The 22234-nt window shown below is 38.9% G+C and overlaps 9 protein-coding genes and 1 non-coding gene across 10 annotated transcripts; 4 read left to right on the top strand and 6 right to left on the bottom strand.

Moving 5' to 3' along the window:
* Positions 1 to 11: 11 nt before the first annotated feature.
* On the bottom strand, positions 12 to 1367 carry ATC70_006475 (uncharacterized protein; the record flags this gene model as incomplete). Its single annotated transcript, XM_064825749.1, has 1 exon — positions 12 to 1367. The coding sequence occupies one exon, from the start codon at positions 1365 to 1367 to the stop codon at positions 12 to 14; it is 1356 nt and encodes a 451-aa protein (XP_064687263.1).
* A 129-nt stretch (positions 1368 to 1496) lies between these two features.
* ATC70_006474 lies at positions 1497 to 1568 on the top strand. Its single transcript has one exon. It is a non-coding gene; the product is annotated as a tRNA-Glu (tRNA).
* A 6321-nt stretch (positions 1569 to 7889) lies between these two features.
* MAF1 (RNA polymerase III-inhibiting protein maf1) lies at positions 7890 to 8486 on the bottom strand (the record flags this gene model as incomplete). Its single annotated transcript, XM_064825748.1, has 2 exons — positions 7890 to 8306; positions 8367 to 8486. The coding sequence occupies 2 exons, from the start codon at positions 8484 to 8486 to the stop codon at positions 7890 to 7892; spliced, it is 537 nt and encodes a 178-aa protein (XP_064687262.1).
* Positions 8487 to 9326: 840 nt separating this feature from the next.
* USV1_4 (Up in starvation) lies at positions 9327 to 10980 on the bottom strand (the record flags this gene model as incomplete). Its single annotated transcript, XM_064825747.1, has 2 exons — positions 9327 to 10866; positions 10916 to 10980. 2 exons carry the CDS (start codon positions 10978 to 10980, stop codon positions 9327 to 9329), a joined length of 1605 nt encoding a protein of 534 aa, XP_064687261.1.
* Positions 10981 to 12519: 1539 nt separating this feature from the next.
* Positions 12520 to 12825, bottom strand: KRE5_4 (killer toxin resistant protein; the record flags this gene model as incomplete). The annotated part of the gene is made up of 1 exon (XM_064825746.1): positions 12520 to 12825. One exon carries the CDS (start codon positions 12823 to 12825, stop codon positions 12520 to 12522), a length of 306 nt encoding a protein of 101 aa, XP_064687260.1.
* Positions 12826 to 13214: 389 nt separating this feature from the next.
* On the top strand, positions 13215 to 15953 carry TPI1 (triosephosphate isomerase; the record flags this gene model as incomplete). The annotated part of the gene is made up of 7 exons (XM_064825745.1): positions 13215 to 13797; positions 13858 to 13942; positions 13993 to 14047; positions 14098 to 14449; positions 14506 to 14761; positions 14819 to 15678; positions 15730 to 15953. 7 exons carry the CDS (start codon positions 13215 to 13217, stop codon positions 15951 to 15953), a joined length of 2415 nt encoding a protein of 804 aa, XP_064687259.1.
* Positions 15954 to 16686: 733 nt separating this feature from the next.
* ubx2 (UBX domain protein Ubx2) lies at positions 16687 to 17859 on the top strand (the record flags this gene model as incomplete). Its single annotated transcript, XM_064825744.1, has 1 exon — positions 16687 to 17859. One exon carries the CDS (start codon positions 16687 to 16689, stop codon positions 17857 to 17859), a length of 1173 nt encoding a protein of 390 aa, XP_064687258.1.
* Positions 17860 to 18556: 697 nt separating this feature from the next.
* Positions 18557 to 19053, bottom strand: ATC70_006468 (uncharacterized protein; the record flags this gene model as incomplete). The annotated part of the gene is made up of 2 exons (XM_064825743.1): positions 18557 to 18952; positions 19024 to 19053. The coding sequence occupies 2 exons, from the start codon at positions 19051 to 19053 to the stop codon at positions 18557 to 18559; spliced, it is 426 nt and encodes a 141-aa protein (XP_064687257.1).
* Positions 19054 to 20684: 1631 nt separating this feature from the next.
* ATC70_006467 (uncharacterized protein) lies at positions 20685 to 21267 on the bottom strand (the record flags this gene model as incomplete). Its single annotated transcript, XM_064825742.1, has 2 exons — positions 20685 to 21159; positions 21218 to 21267. 2 exons carry the CDS (start codon positions 21265 to 21267, stop codon positions 20685 to 20687), a joined length of 525 nt encoding a protein of 174 aa, XP_064687256.1.
* Positions 21268 to 21353: 86 nt separating this feature from the next.
* On the top strand, positions 21354 to 22034 carry ATC70_006466 (uncharacterized protein; the record flags this gene model as incomplete). The annotated part of the gene is made up of 1 exon (XM_064825741.1): positions 21354 to 22034. One exon carries the CDS (start codon positions 21354 to 21356, stop codon positions 22032 to 22034), a length of 681 nt encoding a protein of 226 aa, XP_064687255.1.
* Between the last annotated feature and the right edge of the window lie 200 nt (positions 22035 to 22234).

The raw sequence follows: 22234 nt of genomic DNA, 5'->3' as shown, positions 1-22234 counted from the left end.
TGAGTCTACAATCATTGATTCGTATCCATGGGGCTGGAGCCAGCGTTACTAGCAGCAGTCAGAGGTGACGGATTTGAACCAGGTTGAGAAATGCTGGCATCGGCATTGTTGGTGGAGGTAGTAAGAGAGGCAAACAAGTTGGAGGCATCAAAGCCTTTGAGAACAGAGCGAGCAGTGTTGGCAGCGCCGATTTTGCGAACGCAATCAGGCTTCAGCTTGATGAACTCATCAATAATGACAGGCGGGACAAAGTGATTATCAGCACTGTCAAGGGCATTGAAGAACTTGAGGATGATCAGACCCATACGGGATTCACGAAGTTGAGTAGCAGCTTGGAGCATGCGGTTGTAGTAGATGGCCTTAGCTTTATCATCCAGTTGTTGAGCATTAAAAGTCTTCAAAAGATGGGGATCACCCAGATTTTTACCAGAGATAGGATTGAAATCAGTGATGGGATAAAGTTCGTCCTTTTCACAGATCTTAAGAATTTCAGTAGCATAGTGGGAGTGTACCAGAAGAGAGACAACATGCTTGGCAGGACGTTGGATGGCATATACACGTTTGAGGTTGATTTTGAGCAACTCTAAACGAGTGCGAAGATCGGCGTGCTTGGTTTTGTGGCTACAAGGAAGGTAGACACAAGTATAACCAGGAGGAGGCAGAGCTGAAGTGGCGGTATTAGAGGAGGAAGACATTTGCATATCATCACCATCAGTTGAGTCAGTAGCAGTAGGAGTAGAAAATAGACGTAAAGCCCATTTCTTGGCTTCAGCAGCATCAGAGGGGACTTTGGCTTTAGAAGAAGACTTCTTGGAAGTTTTCTTGTTAGAACCAGAGCTCTTCTTGGAGTTGGCAGTAGTGGTGGCAGAGTTGGCAGTAGGTTTGGCAGTAGGTTTGGCATTGGCAGATCCCTTTTTGGTACCTGAATTCAAGGTTGGGAAATCCTTTTCCGATGCATAACGAGATGCAGCAGATCCAGATTTGGTACGTGTGAAGCTGACATTTGGAGTAAGATTCAGACGAGTGGCTGAGGCAGCAGAGGTATTATTGGTAGCAGCAGTGAGGGTGGATCGTTCCAGTAAACGGGTGAGAATCAGATTCTGTTCTTGGAGCTTGACTACCAGATCAATCAACTCTGATTGCTTCAAGTTATTGTAATAATCACGGCCGGCAATGTCTTGCTGCATTGAATCGCGGCGGCGCTTATTGGAGGTGGAGGTGGATGCATTGGTAGAAGCTGAGGCAGATCCAGAGGTGGTGATCATAGTGGAGGTCCAATCGGAGGATGGTGCCTCGATGGATTGTGCTGCACCGGTAGAACTCGGTGGAGCAGGGTTTAGATTCGGCGGGATCGGCGAACCTGGCATTCGGAAAAGCGAAAGATTAAGATGGTTGGGGTGATTAAGCGGCTAAACAGGCGGCTGAACGGCAAGAGGTTTTTCTGAAAAAGTATAAATACTGCTGATGTCTACACGCGTAGAGTCGATAGTATCTCCTCCTCAATGGTCCAACGGCTAGGATTTATCGCTTTCACCGATACGGCCGGGGTTCGACTCCCCGTTGGGGAAAATTTTGTTCTTTTGTCTTTTAGAGGTGTATGTAGATACATTATCAAGCCAAGCCATATTTTTTTTTTCATCGTTTTGTTACAAATCGATTTTGGTTTTGTAACTGAATCTCTCTTTTTTTTGTTGTAAATTGCCTACACTATCGTATAAACTACATTTCACTGCTTACTATATTGAATTCTACTTCTGTTACTACAAATTGACATTAAACTCTTAAATGCTTCTTATATTCGAATATACTCTTCTGAATCCTATCTCAATAATATATAATAACAAATCAGCTACCACACAGCCTCGTACCATTTTGACAGATATATATTCAAACTCTTAAACATCTCTCTTTCCTAATGGAAGCACACAAATGGGAAGCAACTCCACATTACCCATCCTTTCATCCTCTAGTAACATTATCAATATCATCATTCACCATCTTTCAACAACAAATATAGCTTTCCAGCTATAAAAACTGTTCAAGCTTTTAGGATTATTAAGGGTATCAAAGTCAATTTAACTATAGAAGGGTCAGCCCTTCATTACAAATTATAGCATATAGAAGCAGAATTCAGGACACATAATCCATAAAATTAATTTAATATAAATATTCAAATAGTATCAAACAATAAAATATTATTTTATTCCTACCTAAATCCATATCTATATAGCTCTATAGCTCATTGTCTTTGTTATTTCATAGAACTTATCAATTATAGGATCCCTTGAATTCTTTCTATACATTAACACCTCGATTCATTGTACTTTATCTACTTTTATCACTTTATTTACATATCCCTTTCTTTATTTCTATTATATTCTTTACTAGTTGGACAACTATAAACCTGGTGCTTGATGAATTCGTAATAATAAGTCGATGATAATAATCAGTTGTCAACTGTATCTAAAACGAAAGCAAAGAGCTTCTTTATTACAGGGCATCTAGCTTGCTTAAATATGGTAGATCCCTGGTCAATGACTACTACGTTGAGATGGTATATAAATAGCAGGCCACTGGGGCCTTATGGATTGTTGGTATAGCTTGTTGAGAGGCCACCTAAGTCGATATGTTTCATGTAGTGTAGGTGGATCTCGATATCTTGACATTGGGGAGATTGAATGTATTGTAGTTCCTGAGGCACCTGTGCACACACAATTGACTGGACTTGTAAACATAGATGTGATGTGATACGATAAACATCATCTATGCTGCTACACTGTAAAAGGTGGCTTGAGGAGAAAGTGAATGTAGCCTAAGATGCATGCTTGTATGCAACAGTGCTCATTTCTATAGACGAATCTGCTCTGGCTATTTATCCATATATCTACTCTATCTCCACTCTTACTATTCACACTACAATAAACCGCTTTGTAACAATATTTATACTAACTGACTTGTGTAACAAAAGATGTAGATAGCTAAGGCAGTGTGTAGATTATAGGCGACAGCCGAACATAAAAGGTAGGTTCGTTATAATTTTGCAAATGAATCTCACACTCTCACTCATACAGTTAACAAAGTTCAAATGTGAAACTTCCTACATTATCTTGTTGACTAGCCCTGCAAAACTATTTTAATAAGATGTAATAATACATCGTTGATTTTTAATAGTATCACTTTAACAAGGAAACCTTACGCAAAACTACCATACTTTCACATGTAGTGTTTGCAAAATGATGGCCATTTAAAAATCGGTCATTTGGAACATTTTCCGTCATTACCCATTTGCATCACCTTCCACAACCCCACGTCAAACATGCCCTAGTCAATAAGAGTTTTTTCTACAACTTTCACTATATATACATACCACATTCATATAGTAGTTTAAAAACTGTTACTAGCAACATCTATTCAAAATTAACTATTTTCTAAAACCTCCCTTCTCTCAACAACCATGCTACCTACGCAAATTTCAATTGTACCATCGTTTAAAGGGCAAAAAACTGACATAGAAACATGCTAGTCTCAAGGCTTTAGCATTAATATTTAGAAAATCGATTTTCGATCGTCCAAAAGTTGAAAATCTCAAAATCAAAAAACATTTTGTACATCCAGGTTCTCATAATAGGTAAAAAAAATCAGAATCATATAAAACTAAAATATGTTGTAGAATAATGATATTGGAGCAACTTCTTAGTGGGAACATTATATTGGAAATGCGTACTTCATGAGATAATCGACATTGGAGATGCTATTTTTAAGCTCGGGAATATGCATACTTTAAATTGGAAGACTTACTTTAATTGAACAAAGCAAGCTACAACTCTCTAATCTTAAAAGCAATATTCTTCATCATGTCAAGTATCTATCGATAACTTAAAGCCAGCAAGTTAATATGGCCCTTTTCGTACGCTCCGATTTTTATAGTGCTTGGCCAAATTCATCCTTGTGTGGTGTACACATGCGAAGGCTAAACGGAGCTTCAATTTATATTGTTCTGAATGATGATCCATAGGATTCCTAAATCTATCGACCTTAAAATTACGCGTTTCTTGATAGTAAACACCCCTTCAAACTTATATGAAATTTGTAGAGAATTCAAAAAAGGAAAATACAATGGTATTTATATCAAGTGTTTGCTGTACATTGTCCAGCTGATATTTGATAAGTTAAATTTTGCGACTTTTTCACTGTTTTCTAAAGATTAATCAGTATCTGTCACTAAAACATTTTGTTAAGCATTACTAAACATAGTAGACCAAAAAAATTTCCTATCGAATGAGCTATTGCTTGAAGCTCTGGCATGACTCTATCATGAAATATTGAAAATCTTGTCCTGACCAAAAAATTGTGACCTATCACACGTAGATTTTGAACAAAAATCCATGATTTTGCATGATACCCTTTTTTGACCATTTCTCGACAAATACTCACTGGATTCGCACAAAACAAAGACCATTCGATAGCTCTACGCTATATCCATTATAATATAAAAGTTTTAAGTACCAGATGTACGTTCCCTTCATAAATTTGCTCAAAATCATATATTTTATGAACTACAAGCAGGGGATTGTTGTGTCAGAAGGGCTACAACTGTCTATCAAGATTAAGGTATTCTTGATGGGTAGATATGTCTGTGTTGTGCAACAACATGGACAAGTTATGATAATTGAAGAGCATCTCAGCTATCTAAATACTGAGGTTCATCAGATGTGATAAGCGTTGTACAAGATAAATTGCTACTTTGGCATTCAGAACTTAGTATAAATAAAATAACTCTTGTCTTCATCAATAAATCTTTAGTTTTTGTGTCTGATCTTATTCAAATAAGTCTTTTCTTGTTTTTATAATATCGAACATTTTTTATAAGCTACAAATAATAATCCTTTTATTCTTTGTACTTAATAGGGATATTCAACCTTTTTTTTATTTATCTATAATAACTATACCATTGTATAGAGAATTGAAAAAGAAACAGAAGCTATTAAGTTTGAAGCTCTCGTTCACTTAATAAAATTCTGAAATATGGCCCTTTGAAAATTGGTCATTTGGAACATTTTCCGTCATTACTCATTTGCATTATCTTCCACAACCCCACATCAAACATGCCCTAGTCAAAAAGAGTTTCTTCTACAACTTTCACTATACATACATACCACATTCATATAGTAGTTTAAAAACTTTTACTAGCAACATCTATTCTGATGTGTCATTTCTAAACCGGATCTCCAAATGCGTAGGAGCAATTAGTTAAAGCACAGATCATATCAGATCATAAACTTTGACATGAAACAGGATTCAGTTACGATCCGAATAATGGCATGTTCAGGATAATAGATTGGATCTATTATCCTATCACCCAAATCAACCCATCTAATACCTTATCCTCACATCAAATCCCTCAATTCGAATAGTATATAAACCCTCTTATTTCCAATGTAATAAACGATATTCTTTACCTGATTAATTTCATACTCTTTTTATAAATAATTTATTTCTGATAAATCATATTCAAAATTAACTATTTTCTAAAATCTCCCTTCTCTCAACAACCATGCTACCTACGCAAATTTCAATTGCACCATCGTTTAAAGGACAAAAGCGGAGGTTCAAATTTAATAAAAGCTCCGAAATCGGAGTCCGAAACATCGAACCTGCGTTCTAGTTTGAGGAGCTTTCGTAAATATAGTGGTGTTTGGTTCATAGGGTTATTAGCATAAACAGAAGGAATATAGTCAAGATGCTTCAATATGAAGATATGCCATTCTATGGGGATACATTCTCAGTTTAAAATGTATGAAATGAAGCCACGGGCGTTTTGTCAACACAATGTTTGACTTATGTACTAGAAATTTTGGTCAGGGTTTATGAGTTATCAGAATTAAATAGCTAGTGGAACTAAGTTGCCCCGTTTTATTGATAAATAATTTGGTCTTAATTAAAACGAATGATTGAAAATTAGGATTATAAATCATGAATAACATAAAGATGAATTGTGTGAATGGATAATTAGAATAGATTAGGTATCTAGTGGGATATAATGGGAATAGATACGATGTAGACATATTGGATGTCCTCAATAGATTGTTAAGCTGCATTGTTATACTTGATGGATTACTGTTGATAACTGAGCTAACAGAGGAAACGCTGTGAATCCTCACTTCTTTGATCGACCAATTCACTCGCAAAAGCTTCTAAAAAATACCTTATTAGAATCTTCATACGAATACTCTTGCTATCATATTCAATATATTATGCCTCCCCTCCTTTTCACTTTCAATGAGGAAGCCGCTGAATTTATAGAATGCATTGCTTAATTCGTGTTATTAGCAAACCTATTAAAAATGCTAGCATTGAATACACTTTTTTCTTAAACGCAAGGTACCCGAACAAGTCTCATATCAATACTTAAACGATTATACGTTTCATCAGAGTCAATCAACAACCGTCCCAAGAGTTAATTGTATGCTTTGGCAAACGTGTATACTTGCCATATCGTTTTAATATGTATACATGAGTATGGCGATGGTATGTGTTGAAACGTTACATGTAAAGTTTTCGTTTTTATATGTAAAGCCATTGATGAGAAATTATAATATGTATATGTATACCGTGTAATTGATTCAATTCCTGAATTGTAATTTATCATAGAGCGGATTTATTATCCCTGATCGCTTTGCGTGTATATTTCTGCCATTTTTAACCATGATGCTGATACAAAATACATGCTCTCCGTGTGCGTGCTCTTAGTTATTTACTTTCAATTGTAAAATCTCTAACTGCCTTCAGGTTGCCACTATGTTGCTTGTTTGTAAGGCTTTTTCCTCTCGAGTCGCAAATGAATATTTTCCTCATATACAAACGAGCTTCAATGTGCAATGATCATATAGCACAACGGTTTTATCAGTGACTCATGTTCTAATACTCATCTGGCTGCTCTTCTGATCGACTGCAATTTTCATCGTTAAGTATTTGATTATTTGTATGAGACAAAAAGAGATTATAATCAAAATCCCCATAGAACGCACATTTAGGAAATAGAAATCGTGGTTGAACAACACTTTTGCCTTTGTAAGCGGTACACTCAAATGGTCATGGTTGCACTGTTGGATAAACTATGTAGAATTTGTGTTCCACAAAAAAGAGTAAGCATTTGACATTTGAATGGAGTTGCATCAGATAAATGTCGCTAATGGCGGCATACTGAATCTGCACTTCTTTTTGCGAAGCCCTTAATACTGAATGAGAATATGCGTCAATCAGAATGGATGCATCAAGCAGGAGGGACCAGTATTTGTACAACTACACTCGCCTCTTTTGAGACAATCTGTTATCAGATCCTTTTTACAATGGTAGATATTTCTCCGCTCTCTTTGTGCATATCAAGCGTATAGCCGAGGTATGGAGTCAATACACGAGTGCTCCATAGAAAAGATGGAAAGATCTGATTACATCGGTCTGCGAAAGGTGTACAAGACTATTTTTTTGGACTCACTCGAAAGCATCTATATAGTGGGCCATTATAATGATATCTCAAAGGAGATACAGAGTGTGTTGCATGTTTACAGACTGCATCATGGTGGAGACCATTGAACAAAGAAAACAGTCTCCAATATCTCCATTTGCTATTTCTGAATTGGCATCATATTAATCAAATCACATCTTTCTTAAGAATCAGATTATACAAATCACATGTTAGGTGCCGAAAGCATTATATGGTCATACTTGAGTTTATTAAGACAAATAAAAATTGAATTATAACATTGAGTGATATAATAATGTAGTTTGATAAGATGATGTTAAATTTCTGTCAATTTTCTTTACGCTATAAGTTATAAATTAGGTGGTTATGGTACAATGGGTGAAGATAGAATGTGTAGTGAAAGAATTTAAAGAGCAAAGTAAGCGGCACCAGCAGCCAATGCAATAACCAAGTTTTGTACTTTGGCAGAAGCCTGACCAGCAGCAGAAGTGGAAGCAGCGCTATCAGCAACGGCAGATGAGCTTTGAGCAGCACCAGCTGAAGAAGCAGAGGCAGAGGCAGAGGCAGAAGCAGTAGCGTTGGGTGAAGCGCCAACCTCACCACACTTATCATTCTTGTGTTCAGCCCACCAAGCACAGGCACCAGCAAATTCATTGTTGAAGAGTGCTTGATCATCAGGACAGCCAGCCATACACATACCAGCCTTTGACATGAAAGCCAAGTATTCGGAGGTACCCTTATTACACATGAGAGTAAGAGAAGGGATAAAGTTGGGAGAAGTGTGATCCATAGTCCAGCCAGGCACGAAAGAGTTACCGGCATTCTAACACATCACATTAAAATCTGATAAAAGACAGACACCTGCACACTTCGAATCACTTACCACATTACAATTGGTGAAACAAGTACCAGAAGTAGCGACATTGTATGAAGGATTACAATCCTCGGCAGGGACAGCAACGGCAACAGCAGCAACAACGGCAATGGCAAGGGCAGAACGCATTTTGATTTATAACAAGAGGAAAGATGTGGGAAAAGAAGAAACAAGTACGCAGTTTCGTGGAAGGCCATTTATATATGTGTGATCTGGTAGAACTGAAAGCTTTTCTCGTCGTTTAAACTCTAATGGATCCCTGTTTTCTCTTGTTTTCTTTTTACCATTCACAACCTAAATAAGATTTGAGACCTTTTAGTGTAATACCAAAGAAAATCAAATTTTATAGCAGAAACGGACGGATAAACCACCAGACCGCGCTTGGTTTGGCTCTCAGTTTATATTATCTGATTTCAAGGAACCTCTAGAAGGCTGTAACTCAAAAGAGAAGCCTCTAATGCTACCTGAATGCATTGTACATTGTACTATTATAACTGAAATGCTTACTAAAGAATACACTGAAGAAAAAATAGGTCACATGTGCTTGATTTGCTAAGTCGCTTAATTGCAGGGTTGCTTTGATGGCGATGGTTCCTGATATTTAAAATCTGATAAATATCGTACCATCAGATAACATCCCGCTACTACGGTATCTTTGAGAACGTGTAACACTAATTTTCAATTATACGGATTCGTCCTTAGTAACGTTCATCCATCTCTAACCTTCACTATAAAAGCCCTCACAGTAGGAAGCCTTTGATATAATCTGTCATTACATTAAGCTGATTTAAAGTGTCGCTTGAATGGTATTGCGATTTGCACCATTCAAGCCTATACCTTTCTTTATTACAAAAACGTTGATTTAGGTCAGAACAACATTCATTATATACGCTTGCAACACGACTACTCAAAGCACCCACTTTCTATCTTTTATTGAACCCATTCATATTTATATTTATATACTACGCATTAATTTTCAATTTTATTGGGCTTATTAAAAGTATTAACTTGTTCGCCTTGCTTTGAACTATCGGCAGCAGCCGCATCATTAGGGGTTTCGTTATCCTCCCTCTTGATATTGGTAGTAGTATTGCCTGCTGGCTTTCCCTTCTTCATTACCTTCCAAGGGTTGCTACATCGATCCTTGCCATAGTTAATCTTGAGATCAGCATATTCAGCATTGAACTTCTTCAAGCCCTGGATTGCGGCAACCGCACTACTCATAGATGTAAAGTTGACAAATGCGCAATTCTTCTCCTGGCATAAGTTGACCAATTCAATTTCACCATAGCGAGCACAATCTGTACGCAGTTTTTCGGCGGAAAACTTGTCATCGATACCACCCAGGTAAATGTTACGAGTTGCTCCATTCTGATAAGCCAATAACATTGCAAGAGGAATCTTACTTGGCTTACCCCAACCAACACGAGCCTTTCTTCCCTTGATGATGAATCCAGTAGTACTTGCATGATTGTGAACTGTCAATGCGGTTTCAGCATCCATGAATGTGACGAAAGCAATATGCTTCTCGGGAAAATAGCGAATTTGGAATAAGGTGCCACCACGAATGATGTTGCAGAGATCTTCGCAGGTGGCTTCAGGATGAATGTTACCAAAGTAAAGGGTGCGTTGAGCTGCGTTGTCGTTGGCTTGAAAGGGAGTATAGTTGACATTCATAGTGTAGGGTTCAAGCCCAATATGGGCAGCGTAATTGGCAGCAATGTTAGCGTAAGGATGGTTGTATGCAGCAGCAGGATTGAATTGCTCAGTCAAATCAGCGCAATGGTCTTTCCCATAGTTGACTCTCTTGTTCTTCCACACCTCGTCAATAGTCAAAGCGGCCACACAATTGGTTGCAGCAGCAATATTGAGAAAATGAACAAAAGCAATGTTCTTTTCACGGAGCAGCTTGATTTGCTCAATGGGTCCGAATTCAGATACTGCGGCTTGAATCGTCTCTTCTGTATCGGCTTCAGTCAAACGACCCAAGTAGACATTACGAGTAGCACCGTTTTGGATTTGTTGTTTTCTAAGAGGAGGCATCTTTGTAGGTTTACCCCATCCAATTTTGATCTCTGTATCGCCCACAATCAGCTTCTTGGTAAGGAACTCTTGATAGAACATCTGGGCAGCAGCTGGTTCAACAAATGTCAAGAAAGCACAGCTCTTTTCAGGCATGGCACGGAAGGAATCAACGAGGCCCGTATGAACACACTTGAGCACATCATGAGGGTCCATATCTTTGGAAAAGTTGCCTAAATAAATCGAACGCAAAGGCTCTGTTTGCATTGCACTGCCACCAACAGCGCCTGCATTGAAAGCCTGAGGATAAGCACCACCGTATTGACCAGCCATCATTGCATGAGGATTGCCATAGCCCATAGCGTACATGGCAGCAGCAGTATTAGGTTGAACAAAACTACCGTAGCCAGTAGTTGCAGCAGCACCTTGTGCAAATGGATTTCCTTGACCATACTGAGGCATCATACCATACTGAGCATACAGATCACTAGAGCACGATGAGTACTCCTGTCTAATGTGAAGGAGGCAAAACCTACCTGTGATTGGAGTAGCGAGGCTTCTTGTTGTCATCCTGTTGTTGAGCATCGTTTGAGCGTTTCATTGTGTTTGATTCTAAAGGCCATTGATATTTAGTGTGTTGTGATGTTGAATCTAAATAAAAGAAAAGACAAAGGAGAAAATTAATAAACCATTGTCAAATTGATCAGATTGCAGTGCTTTCAAGGAGATAATAAGGTTGAAAAAAAAGGGGGAAAGAAAACTAACATGAATGTTTGTATGAAATTGATAGTTTCGAGTAGAGATTTTGAAATTGAGAGCATGGACACACCAATGAATGTAATAAGTAAATAGATGTACAAAGTAGATTGCGCGATAATGAAAAAAAAGAGAGAAAAAAAGATACAAAAAGATGGTTAGAACGGCAAAAGAGCAAAGAATCTAGTATGTCGCGTCGCTCGAATGTAACAGATAAAAACAAAGCACTTACAAGCGTCTCTTTGAGGGTAAAAATGAGTTAAAAAAAGCAAGGTATTATGATCAAATAAACCTAAGAAAACAGAGATGCAAAAAAGTAAAGAAAAAAGAAAAGGATATAAACAAAATGCTTCTCTTTTTTTTCGCTGCAGATAAATGGCTTCCTTTCTTGCTACTTACTGTTGGTTTAATGCGATGTGAATCTACCTTATTTGCTGTTTAATTGATTTGAGAAGAAAGAAAAAGAGGTGCGAAAAAGGAGATTGCTTTTAAAAAGGGCGTAGCAGCTGAGAAAAACCGATCGCACGTCACCAAACACAATCAAAAGCGTTGAACCATGAGACACATCCAACTATTAAACACTGCAGATTCGATCATAATCATTATGCGAACTTGCTCGGATAGTAGCATACATTATTGATTTGATTTTGGTGCTGGGAATGCTCAAGACTTTAATGCCAATTTCAGGAACGGCAGCCATCTAATGCCAATGTTCGCTTGCATAATGCTAATTGCACAACTAGTCTCGATAATTAAAAAGAACAGCTTGGGATTAACCAACAGCATGAGATGGGCGACTATATTTATCTCATAGTGAAGGGTATGCTATCCATTCACTACATGTAGTCTAATCCCATGATAGATGATGCGGTCCTTCTGGGAACCATGTCACCGAGAGTAATTATCTAGGTTTTTTTTTTTTTTTTTTCTTTGCAAGAGCTACTTGCAATGACCTGTGTCGATTCAATTGCAATTCAGAGGGTTAGATGTCTTGCTGGCATGGTCATCAATATGTACCATCAAAGCAACATCTATGATTCCAGTGGTAATTTTACTTTGCATAGGAGCGATGACGGTGTAAATGGTAGTAATAGTCAAGTAGCTTGGCAATGGCCGATTTTGGCATAGGCATACATCAAAACCAGCACTATCAGAGCATCTCAATCTGCTTTGCTTTGCTATAATATTTTAAGTGCAACAGAAAGCTGTGAATTCAATTTGTTTTATTTGAAGATTGGATATTGCTAGATCCTGGAAGAGGAAAATATTGATTTAGAAGAGAATGATAAGGCAGAATAAGTAATTGAGAAAGAGAGAGATTGAAATGTCATTATTCGAGTCAACAGACTGTAGCCTTCGAGTTGAATGAGCTTCATGTCAGATTTTACACTCTTGGCTGAATCGTTATCTCCTGTACTCGACTGAGAATGATAAGTGTATGGTTATCAGGCACTTTGGTTTCGATGCTTTCCTTGTATGCTCCAAAAACCTCTGATTGAAGCTCGTAGGTTTCAGGAGTCCCAAAGATATTTGAAACAGGGAAACCAGAAAACTCCCGTGGAGCGCCAATCTCGCCCGTAACTTGCGAGATGGAGGTATTGGCATTCATAGTAGGTCGATTAAACATGTTGTTTGCGGAAGAGGCGTCCGTAAATAGGCACTGAATATCCGACAAAAAGGCGTTGACCATCAGTGAACAGGCGTTGGCAATGAGCTGACATGTTGCTTTTCATTGATGCACATGAAGAGAGAAAAGAAAGGGAAACACCTCAAAGCCTATTACTGATACCGAATATATATATAAGCAGGTTGAAACATCAAACAGAGTGTTGCAGGAATTACTGCTAGACACCAATATATCAGTTGCAGTATCATATTAAATGCGAATTGTAAATCAGGAGAGGACAAAGACTATCGAGGGAATATAATCGCATTAATGAAAATTTGAAAGGAGTAGCTCATGTCAGGGTAATACAACAGAAAAACGGGAGGCAGTTTCTTGTTATACATATTAAACGCTATCAATCCTGGAAAACGTTTCTCTTTTTTTTTCTGCTTCTTTTCTTTCACTTGCATATAATGAATCAATTGCTACCAAAAGTGTCCAGTGAGCAGTGTACTACACCAACACCTGTTTCACTGGATTGCAATCAGTCAAATCAAGTATTGTTTGATATGGGAGACATAGATCCTTTCAAGGAGAGTGTGGAATTACAAGCCTGCAATGATGCTACAGTGGCACAGTTATCAGTAGAGAGAGAGGATGCCATGGATACTGTGTCATCAGCCTCATACAGGGCTATACCAACATCGCTCAGTCTAGAACGTCAAAGCGGCACGGATTATGGTGATGAGGACATTGAAGACATCGACATGGACTATGATCATGAGCTACCAAAAGAAACTCAAGTGCATTTGCCAGCCATGGAAATTGTCATTCGAAACCTGGGCATTCTACAGGAACGCCAAAAAGCACAAGCAAATGCCCACTTGAAACCAGCACAAGAGCGCGGCATAAACAGCACGGATACACAGGACATTGAATACTCTTTGGGACCTCCCATCGATACTCAACTGTACAATAGCAGTTTGAACAACCTAGATAAAAGCATCAAGAACATTCCTGTCAATCGCTTAGGGCCTCGAGAACAAGAAGAAGCGGGTAAGTGCATGCCTTTTCAAAACGTACTTGGAGCTGCAGCTCATTTGTTTGGGTGTATAGATGAGCCTGTGCGAAAAGGCATGAAGTACATGTTTGACAACAATTTTTTAAAGGCGAAATCACTGTTTCAAAAGAGATGCTACAGGTAGAGCTCTTTTGCCATCCAAAGATAGACCGTCAACTTATAGTTATTAGTGATCCACTGTATGCTCTTGGTTTGGGAGCCATGACATTCATTAAAGCCATGATGGTAAGTGCCAAATATCAACAAAGGGTTTATATACCAATTTCGACATATAGACATACAATGAAGATGATATTCAGCTCGCCATGGATACCCTTACACTCGCGTACAATATTGCAGCAGTACAGATTGATAATGCAGCGGTTAAAAAGCCATACAAGAGCACATGGTCCTCCTACTTGTCGACTATGGTTTCTTCTAATCAGACTGGACTTCCCAGCTGTCCTCCTGTAGTGACAATGAAGACGGACGATACCAGCTACTCAAATGACGGTCCAAAATTCTTACCAAATGGCGTGTTGCGAGCCAACGTCGTAAAGGCAGAGAGCTGTTTACTGATGGGTATGCTACAGCTGACTCAGGAAAGCGTCGTTGGCTATGTTAAATGTGGACTCAATTTGAGAAGAGGTATGTTTGCATATAATCAAAGAGAGCCTTAATTGACTGACACGACCACGTACAAGCCTATGGATGTTACACGGTGGTGTGGCAAGAACACAAAAGAATGGGGCAGGCATATACGAAATACATGGACAGAAATACAGTATCAGCAATACAATTTGGCATCGGCACGGTGCACTTGTTACTGTCGTCATTGCCGCCAAAGATCCTCAAAATATTTTCAACCCTCGGCTTCAAGAGTGATAAACAATTGGGATTTGCGTTGCTCAAGCTGTGTCTTGAAGGCAAAGGCATTCGAGCTCCTTTGGCCTCCTTGGTGTAAGTATTGCAGATCAAGCAGATGTATAGGCCATGCTAACAAGACATGCTGTTTAGATTGCTGACATACTTTTCCATTCTATCATCATTTGTTCCTCAAATCTATACCAAAGAACTGATGGGACCCGCAGTGGAATGCCTTACAAACGCGCAAAAGAGCCACCCAAGCTCTTGCTTCTTCTTGTTTTATGCTGCTCGCATCAGCCGCATTGCACGCAATCTTCCACTATCGACGCAGTCATTCACGTTTGCCGTGGATTCTAGTCGTGGTGAATGGGCTCATGAGGCCATGTCACACATGGGCAGCTATGAGATTGGCTTCAACTTTGCATTACAGCTCGATTGGGTATCAGCAGAGGTGTACTTTGAAAAGCTGAGAAAAGAAAAGTACTACTGGTCTCCAGCATTCTGTCAATACTTTATTGGCGCTTGCCGTGGTATGCTTGGGAAACGCGCTGAGAGCATTTTAGCATTTGCAGAAGTACCTCAAAAAGTAAATGAGCAGCAAAGAAAGTCGTACATTGATGTGTACGTTCAGCAAAAGGTCGAGTTTTTTCAAAAGAGCGGCTATCAGGACATGGATTTTTGCTTGCCTGGACTGGAGCTCTTGCTGGTATGGAATGCCTTTGATCAAATGCAAAAGAATGCCCTGGAGGTGTGTCTCTTGATTGTGCAGAGTACGTTGGAATTGATATACGAAAGGGAGAGAGCAGAGTACAAGATCCGATTGCGAGAATTGGTGCCATCAGCCAATCCACCAGACTATTACGATCAACGCGCCATCCTCTTGCTGATCAAAGCATCAGTTTTGAACGCATTGAAACGATACAGTGACAGCATTGCTCATCTCAATTGGATCATGGATCACAAGCACCAGCTGAAATCAGAGACATGGATTATTCCATTCACCTACTGGGGTACAGTATATCAACATGCAGTTCAGAAGACATGCTAATAGTGTTGAACAGAGTCTGGAGTAACCAGCTGGGGCATGAAAAATTACGAAAGGAGCCGCAAGGTTTGGGAAAAGGCTCTGTCCTGTACAAAATATGCATTCGAGTACAGAATGGCAGTGCGATTGAGTTTGGCTCTATCAAAATGTGACGAGATTGGTGTCACCGTCAGCAAGTCAAAGAAGCATAAAGGCATTTCCACCAATGGTCGTAAGAGAATGCCAATTGTACCTTGCTAACAAATGTTTGTGAAATGGTAATTGCATGTTTGTTGTACAAGCACTGGTGTGTAGAGTAAATGTTTTCGATCGTGTCATTGAAAAAGCAACAACAGCATGAATCATGGCTATTTTTTAAGAACTAAATAAAATCACCATTTAATAAAAATCAAGAAGAATCTATTTAATGTTTAGAAAAGCACCATTCAGGCACCAATTATGATTGTATCATGCTAGCAAGGGATCAGCAGAATCAACTCTTTAAGGCTCCGCGTACAACCCGTTCAAAAGTTTAGGTTATTTCATAATTGATCTCTTTCTGTTTCTCTTTTTTATTTATATCCTCTAGACAAACATTGTGTATCAGTGTCACATCACACACTGATCCTATGCCAGCATCAATTAACCTCATTACAGAGGCAACTCCACTACTGTTGCAAGATGCAATTATACCTTTTAGAACATCCGTCTACTTATACAGCCTTATAGCCGCAGTGGGTGGGTTTATCTGCGGATTCGATACAGGCTCCATATCCAGCATCATCTCGCTGCCAATGTTTCAAAGCAGATTTTTTATTAATGGATCTTTAGCTTACTATGAGAGTATTCTACTGGCATCCTACCTGGTTACATCCATGTGCGGTGCCTTTTTTTCTGGTTATTTCTGTGGTAACTATCATTATGGTACATTCTCATGTTTGACAGTTTTAATAACTAACTTTTGTACCAAGATGGCATTGGAAGAACGTACGCCATGCTACTTGCTACTTGCTTTCTTGTGCTAGGTATTTCTTGTGAGCTATCAGGATTCAGTGCGCACACATTACTTCTTGGGCGGCTGATAGGCGGCTTAGGCACCGGTCTCATGACGAATGCGATACCCTTATATCAATCAGAGATTGCACCACCAGATATTCGTGGCCGACTCATCAGCATATTTGCACTTTTGGGATCATTTGGTCAGATGGTGGGCTATTTTGTCACGTTTGAAAGCAGCTACTATACTTCCCATTGGAGCTGGCGGATGCCTTGGCTGGTGCAGCTCATCACTTGTCTATTGTTTGCGGTCGCTATCTGTTTTCTGCCATATTCACCAAGATGGCTTATCGATAAAGGAAGAGAGGCCGAGGGTCTTGCTGTGCTGTCAAAACTGCATCATTTGCCACAACAGCATAAAGTGGTACAAAAAGATTATCTGGAGATCAAGACATTGATTGAAACTGAGAAGCTGGATGGCCAAGACCGCACTTATGCAGAGCTGTTTCAAGGTTCCAATTTGAAGAGAGCACTACATGCATTTTTCATATCCGTTGCTACCTGCTTCACCGGGAATGTGGTTATATCGTACTATGCCCCTCAAATATTCAAAAATGCGGGTTTTAGTGATGTTTCGATATCGCTGGCATTGACAGGGGGCATTGGGTTCCTTTCGCTTGTCTTTACTGCTCTATCACTGCAATGGTGGATAGATCTCTGGGGAAGAAAGGCACTGTTTCTTATCGGCTCAACCATTTCTGCTATATGCATGTTTACTGTTGGATTCATCTTTTATCTTTACACTTGTGTAGCTAAAGACGATACTGTGATTGTAGCTAATCCATATGCTAGGTATGTCATTATTTTATGCATTTACGTATTTTCAGCTTCCTTTGCCGGTACTTGGGGAGTCGCAAACTATGTATATACAGCAGAAATATTTAGTATGCGTTGTCGTGCCAAAGGGCTTTCCTTGACATATGCTATCAGCTGGGCTGGTAGTATTGTGATTACTTATTGCACGCCCTTCTTTATGGCTTACACCATCTCTGGCGTCTATCTATTTTTTGGTGCCTGCTCTGTATTGACACTCGTTGGTGTGGTGCTTATACCCGAAACAAAAGGAAAAACTTTGGAAGAGATTGATTTTATGTTTAACAACCATAAATGACTTGGGCGACGAATAGAAGATGTAGCATTTGAAATGAGAAGGGCCATATAAAAGAACAAATAAACTTTGATCGTTCTCACTGTTTTGGCTTAACAAATAATGCCAGGTCAAATGCAATCAATATTTGAGTCATTCGTTGGTCTGATATAAAGCGAATTACACTTTGTATGATTTATTACATTTACCATATTTGCGACATAAGAGATTGCTGTACAGTACTGTTATTCAAAGATATTTAGATAGATAAAATTTAATACAAAACATAGTTTTATTAGGAGTATGGGATTAAAGTATAAAAGGGCGAAATTACATTGAATACAATGCATTAAACTAATGGTATTGCTATTGTGCATCTGCAATAAGAGAGCATAAAGCTGCATTGGCCATTTCTCATAGATGTCACTGAATATTCAAGTGCAATTTCTTTGGTCTTGTTGGCTGGCATGTTATGGTAATCTGTACTGGTTTTAGCAGAGCGTGGGCAGTCATTAGACGTCAATAGCTTACCTTGATATCTTGTATACAACGGTGAACACTGATTAGATAGTATCCATCCATTAGTGGGTAGTAAGAATGCTTTTGCTGTAAATTGAGAGATTTGGGACGCTGTTGATGTTGTTGCTGATTTTGTACGGAAAGAAGGAAAAGGAAAGGAACGCAGTAAAAAGAGAATGATGAACCCTGAGATTGGCAGACATTAGATGTAATCAAAGTAATCAACATACTTGTGGTCTGCCGCTCTACAAGGCTCATCGTCGGCCTCAAACAGGTACGTAACCACGTCTTTGTGGAAACGTACCCGCCGAGAACCCCTCTCGTTGCCAGCAGACTCTTCCTCCACAGGAACTGTATCATCGAAAGAGTTGCTTCCATCCCCCACTGAAGGTAATTCGGATAAAGAAGAAGAAGGTAGAGGCGGATTGGAAGAGGAGGGAGGTGCAACTAGAGGAGTAAGATGAGAGGAGATAGATGGCTCCCCTTGAAGGACAAGAGTAGTATCCTGTCTCTTCAAAGGTCGCTCATCCAACTCATCATCTGCCGACTTTCTCTTTCTACTGCTGCGGATGCTAGTGGTAGAGGTAGGAGCAGAGAACTAGGCATGAATGCTTATATGTCAGTACGAAATATTGCTTTGCGGTAGTTGTCTTGTGTCATGATACTTACACTGTATTCATAGCCTGAGCGTAACAACATTTTGATAGTAATTATTCAAACGAGAACAAAAGGTAAAGAGGGAGAATTTACAGCATGAATGCACCTTTATACCTTCAATTGCCTTCAAAAAATAGTGTTTTAGTTTCTTTTTTGATAGCAATACGCGTCAATAAAGCATGACAGAATGAGATGCCACTTTCCCCCATGTATTCTACAGTTAATTTGAGACATCACCAAAAGTAAAGCAACTTTCAATTATCATTTCCCGTAGAGTTAGAAGCAAATGTAGTGTTAGCATCCTTCCCTTCAATTTTGCAACAACACTTTTCATAACAAAAACTTTTACAGGTTCCTATACCTGTGTAACAAAAGTCATCACAAGATCACGGAGGAGTTTTGTCTTACCGTTTCGAGCTTAATCTATATCCTGAACAGCAATGTCCATAAAAGACGGGATCAAAAAATTATTATCGAGCAAAATATCGTATAAAGCATCAAATACCCTGATAGTGTGAGTCTTTTGACCTTCCACTGGCATGTGAAAGCCACTCATAGCTGTTGATTTGACTCTCTTACAATGCACTTCGTCTGTAGCAATACAAAAAATTCATTTAAGGGCCCACAGCATACTAATAGCAGACCTTACTACTCGAAAGTAAGTAAAATACAGCTTGATTTGGATGCATTTGAGATGTGATTTCTCAGGTCAGAAGCCGTTTTAGGCCCCTAGAATTGCACCAAACGATCACTCTCATCTAGCACTTACTTACTGACACATTTGCTCAACTTTTTTTTGGGATCGCCAAGAAACTATGATAGGGTGGCCAAAGTTATTTTTGGTCTTGCAACCAATTGGTCGAAAAAAACGCCCAAAACCTTAAATAATGCCCACCTCAAGAGTTGGGCATTCTGCATAATTTTCTTCATTTTTTGAAAAAAACAGTTACAAGTCTAGTGTAATAAGAGTGCAATGATTCTGTAAAAAAAATAATATATATATCTACTAGGGAGGGGCGGATTGGTGTTACTATTTGCATGTCTTTAAACTTGGGCAATATTTATTAGAAAACATGAAAAATATTTCTGGGCGAGTAATATTAGGATCAAGTGATGGATTTATTGTGATAAAAGTACTGTATATAATGAGTAGTAATGACAGATATTCTCACTACCGTTCAATGCTTGTCAAAAAAAAAGACTATCTATATATATATATATATATGTGTGTGTGTTATACTAATGTTTCAATCATGCGGATTGAAACGTATGTAATGTAGATCATTACATCTAGCTGTTTCTTCTGCCACTGATTGCTCCTTCAATTTTTCCTCTCATCTCTTGATATACTCACGCTTCTTTCAAATTATAAATGTAATCAAAACAGGTTGTAGATTGATAAAAAGGAAAGGATATGAGACCACATTGACAGCAGCAGATCAAGGATGGCCAATGTTGTAGGGCATTCGATTGGTGCTGTTTTTTAACCAGAAAACGCCCAAAAACAACTTTGGCCGCCCTATGAGGTACTTTTTTTTTATTGATTGCTCCGTGTAAGTAGGTCCCTAGGGCACTACCAAGAGGTGGGCGCAATTGATATGATATTCAATTATATTTAGGATAAAGCGATAGATGACAGGAACAGATGATAGATGACAATTGTGATTAGAGAATTACAATTGCTTGTGAATTTCAGTTTGGGCATGTAGTTGAAGGAGCTCGTTCTTGATCTGCTGGACCACATCGATCCATATAAATGGAGTCGAGTGAAAGATCATACGAACTTGAGCTCGCCAAATGTTGCCAAGTGTTACCAGTACGACCATGTGAGCAGTGATGTATGATTTGGAGACATACTTGATGTTTTCAAAGTCAAGCGAGGAACAGGCTTGGATAATATCACCAATCGAAACGGTTGGCCACAAAAATTCAAAGATGATAGCTTTCCAGATGGATGCCTTACTGGAACAGAGGAAAAACAAGTGTACAGCATTTTCTTCGTTACCACAGATTGGGCAGAGAGGTGACTCAGCTATCTCAAAGTAGTGTAGCAGGCGTTTGGTCGGGATGGTGTGGGTGAGGAAGCGATAGATGACATTACGGTGGACAAGGTTCAGGGACAGAGACCAGAAGAAATTCCAGTTGGACCTGGCGATGCTGAAGATATGAGCCTCGATGCATGCTGTGCGGAATGTTCTGGTTGTACCAAGTAATAGCCATCACAGCCATTCTTGGTGCTTTGAAGGTATGAGTCATACTTGATGCAATGCTCTCATACTAATCAATACACTGTACAGCCGTCTCTCATGATCAAACTCGAATTTCAAATGAGCGTGCTCAACATGGCTTACAGAAATATCGTCCTCAGCACATTCTTATTACCTTGCGCAGTATCAGCAATTGTTAGTGGCTGGTTATGTGATCGATTTGGTACAAAAATTGTTGGACTTACCTCCATGATTATCTCGATCCCTGCTTTCATCTGGATTGGCGTTCCTAATCAGAACATCCAGAGTGTCGTTTCAGCTCTTGTTGTTGGCGGCATTACGTTATCAGGCATGTCTGTATCCACAGTTTATAGCACGATCAAAACCATGCAAAAGATCTTATCACAGCAGCAATTTGAAAAGACCAAGCAGCAGCAACAGCAATACCAACAACAGCACATGCCAGCCATCTTCGCCACCATCTATCTCATGTCAGGGGTTGGTTTGTTTTTGGGCTACTTTCTATCCAAGCTGAATGATATCATTGGATTCTTTTGGTTATGTTTTGTCTTTTCTATGCTACTAGTTACATGTGTGCCTTTCATGGCTTACTTTCCCAAGGGTAAATTGTTTCGAAATAGTGGCAGCCAGACAGGGTTCAATGCAAGTACAAGCAAGAAATCCATCGTCAATAATACAAGACCAGAGAGTTTTGCAGAATCCATCCTCTCTGATGATGAAACTACATTGGGATCATCCTTGAAATTAGACTGCAATGTTACTTTAGAATCTAAATCCATTATTGTTATCCCTTAAACTCATATCATGCTAACATTATTATTTAATAAATCATTGACATAAAAAGATACTCTTGACAGGCCAATTGTAACCATGGCAACCACTTAGTCAAAATTATTATTTGAATATCTAATCGAATCTGAAGCAAGCAAGACCTTGTATTCTCGGATTATATACGATATATTCTATCTGAATAACGGCTGTAAAATATCACTATT

This window comes from Mucor velutinosus (assembly GCF_035048745.1).
Source record: "Mucor velutinosus strain NIH1002 chromosome Unknown tig00001547, whole genome shotgun sequence".
Lineage (NCBI taxonomy): Eukaryota > Fungi > Mucoromycota > Mucoromycetes > Mucorales > Mucoraceae > Mucor > Mucor velutinosus.
Note: the sequence above shows the minus strand (reverse complement) of the source record. Positions and strands in the feature narration are given on the sequence as shown.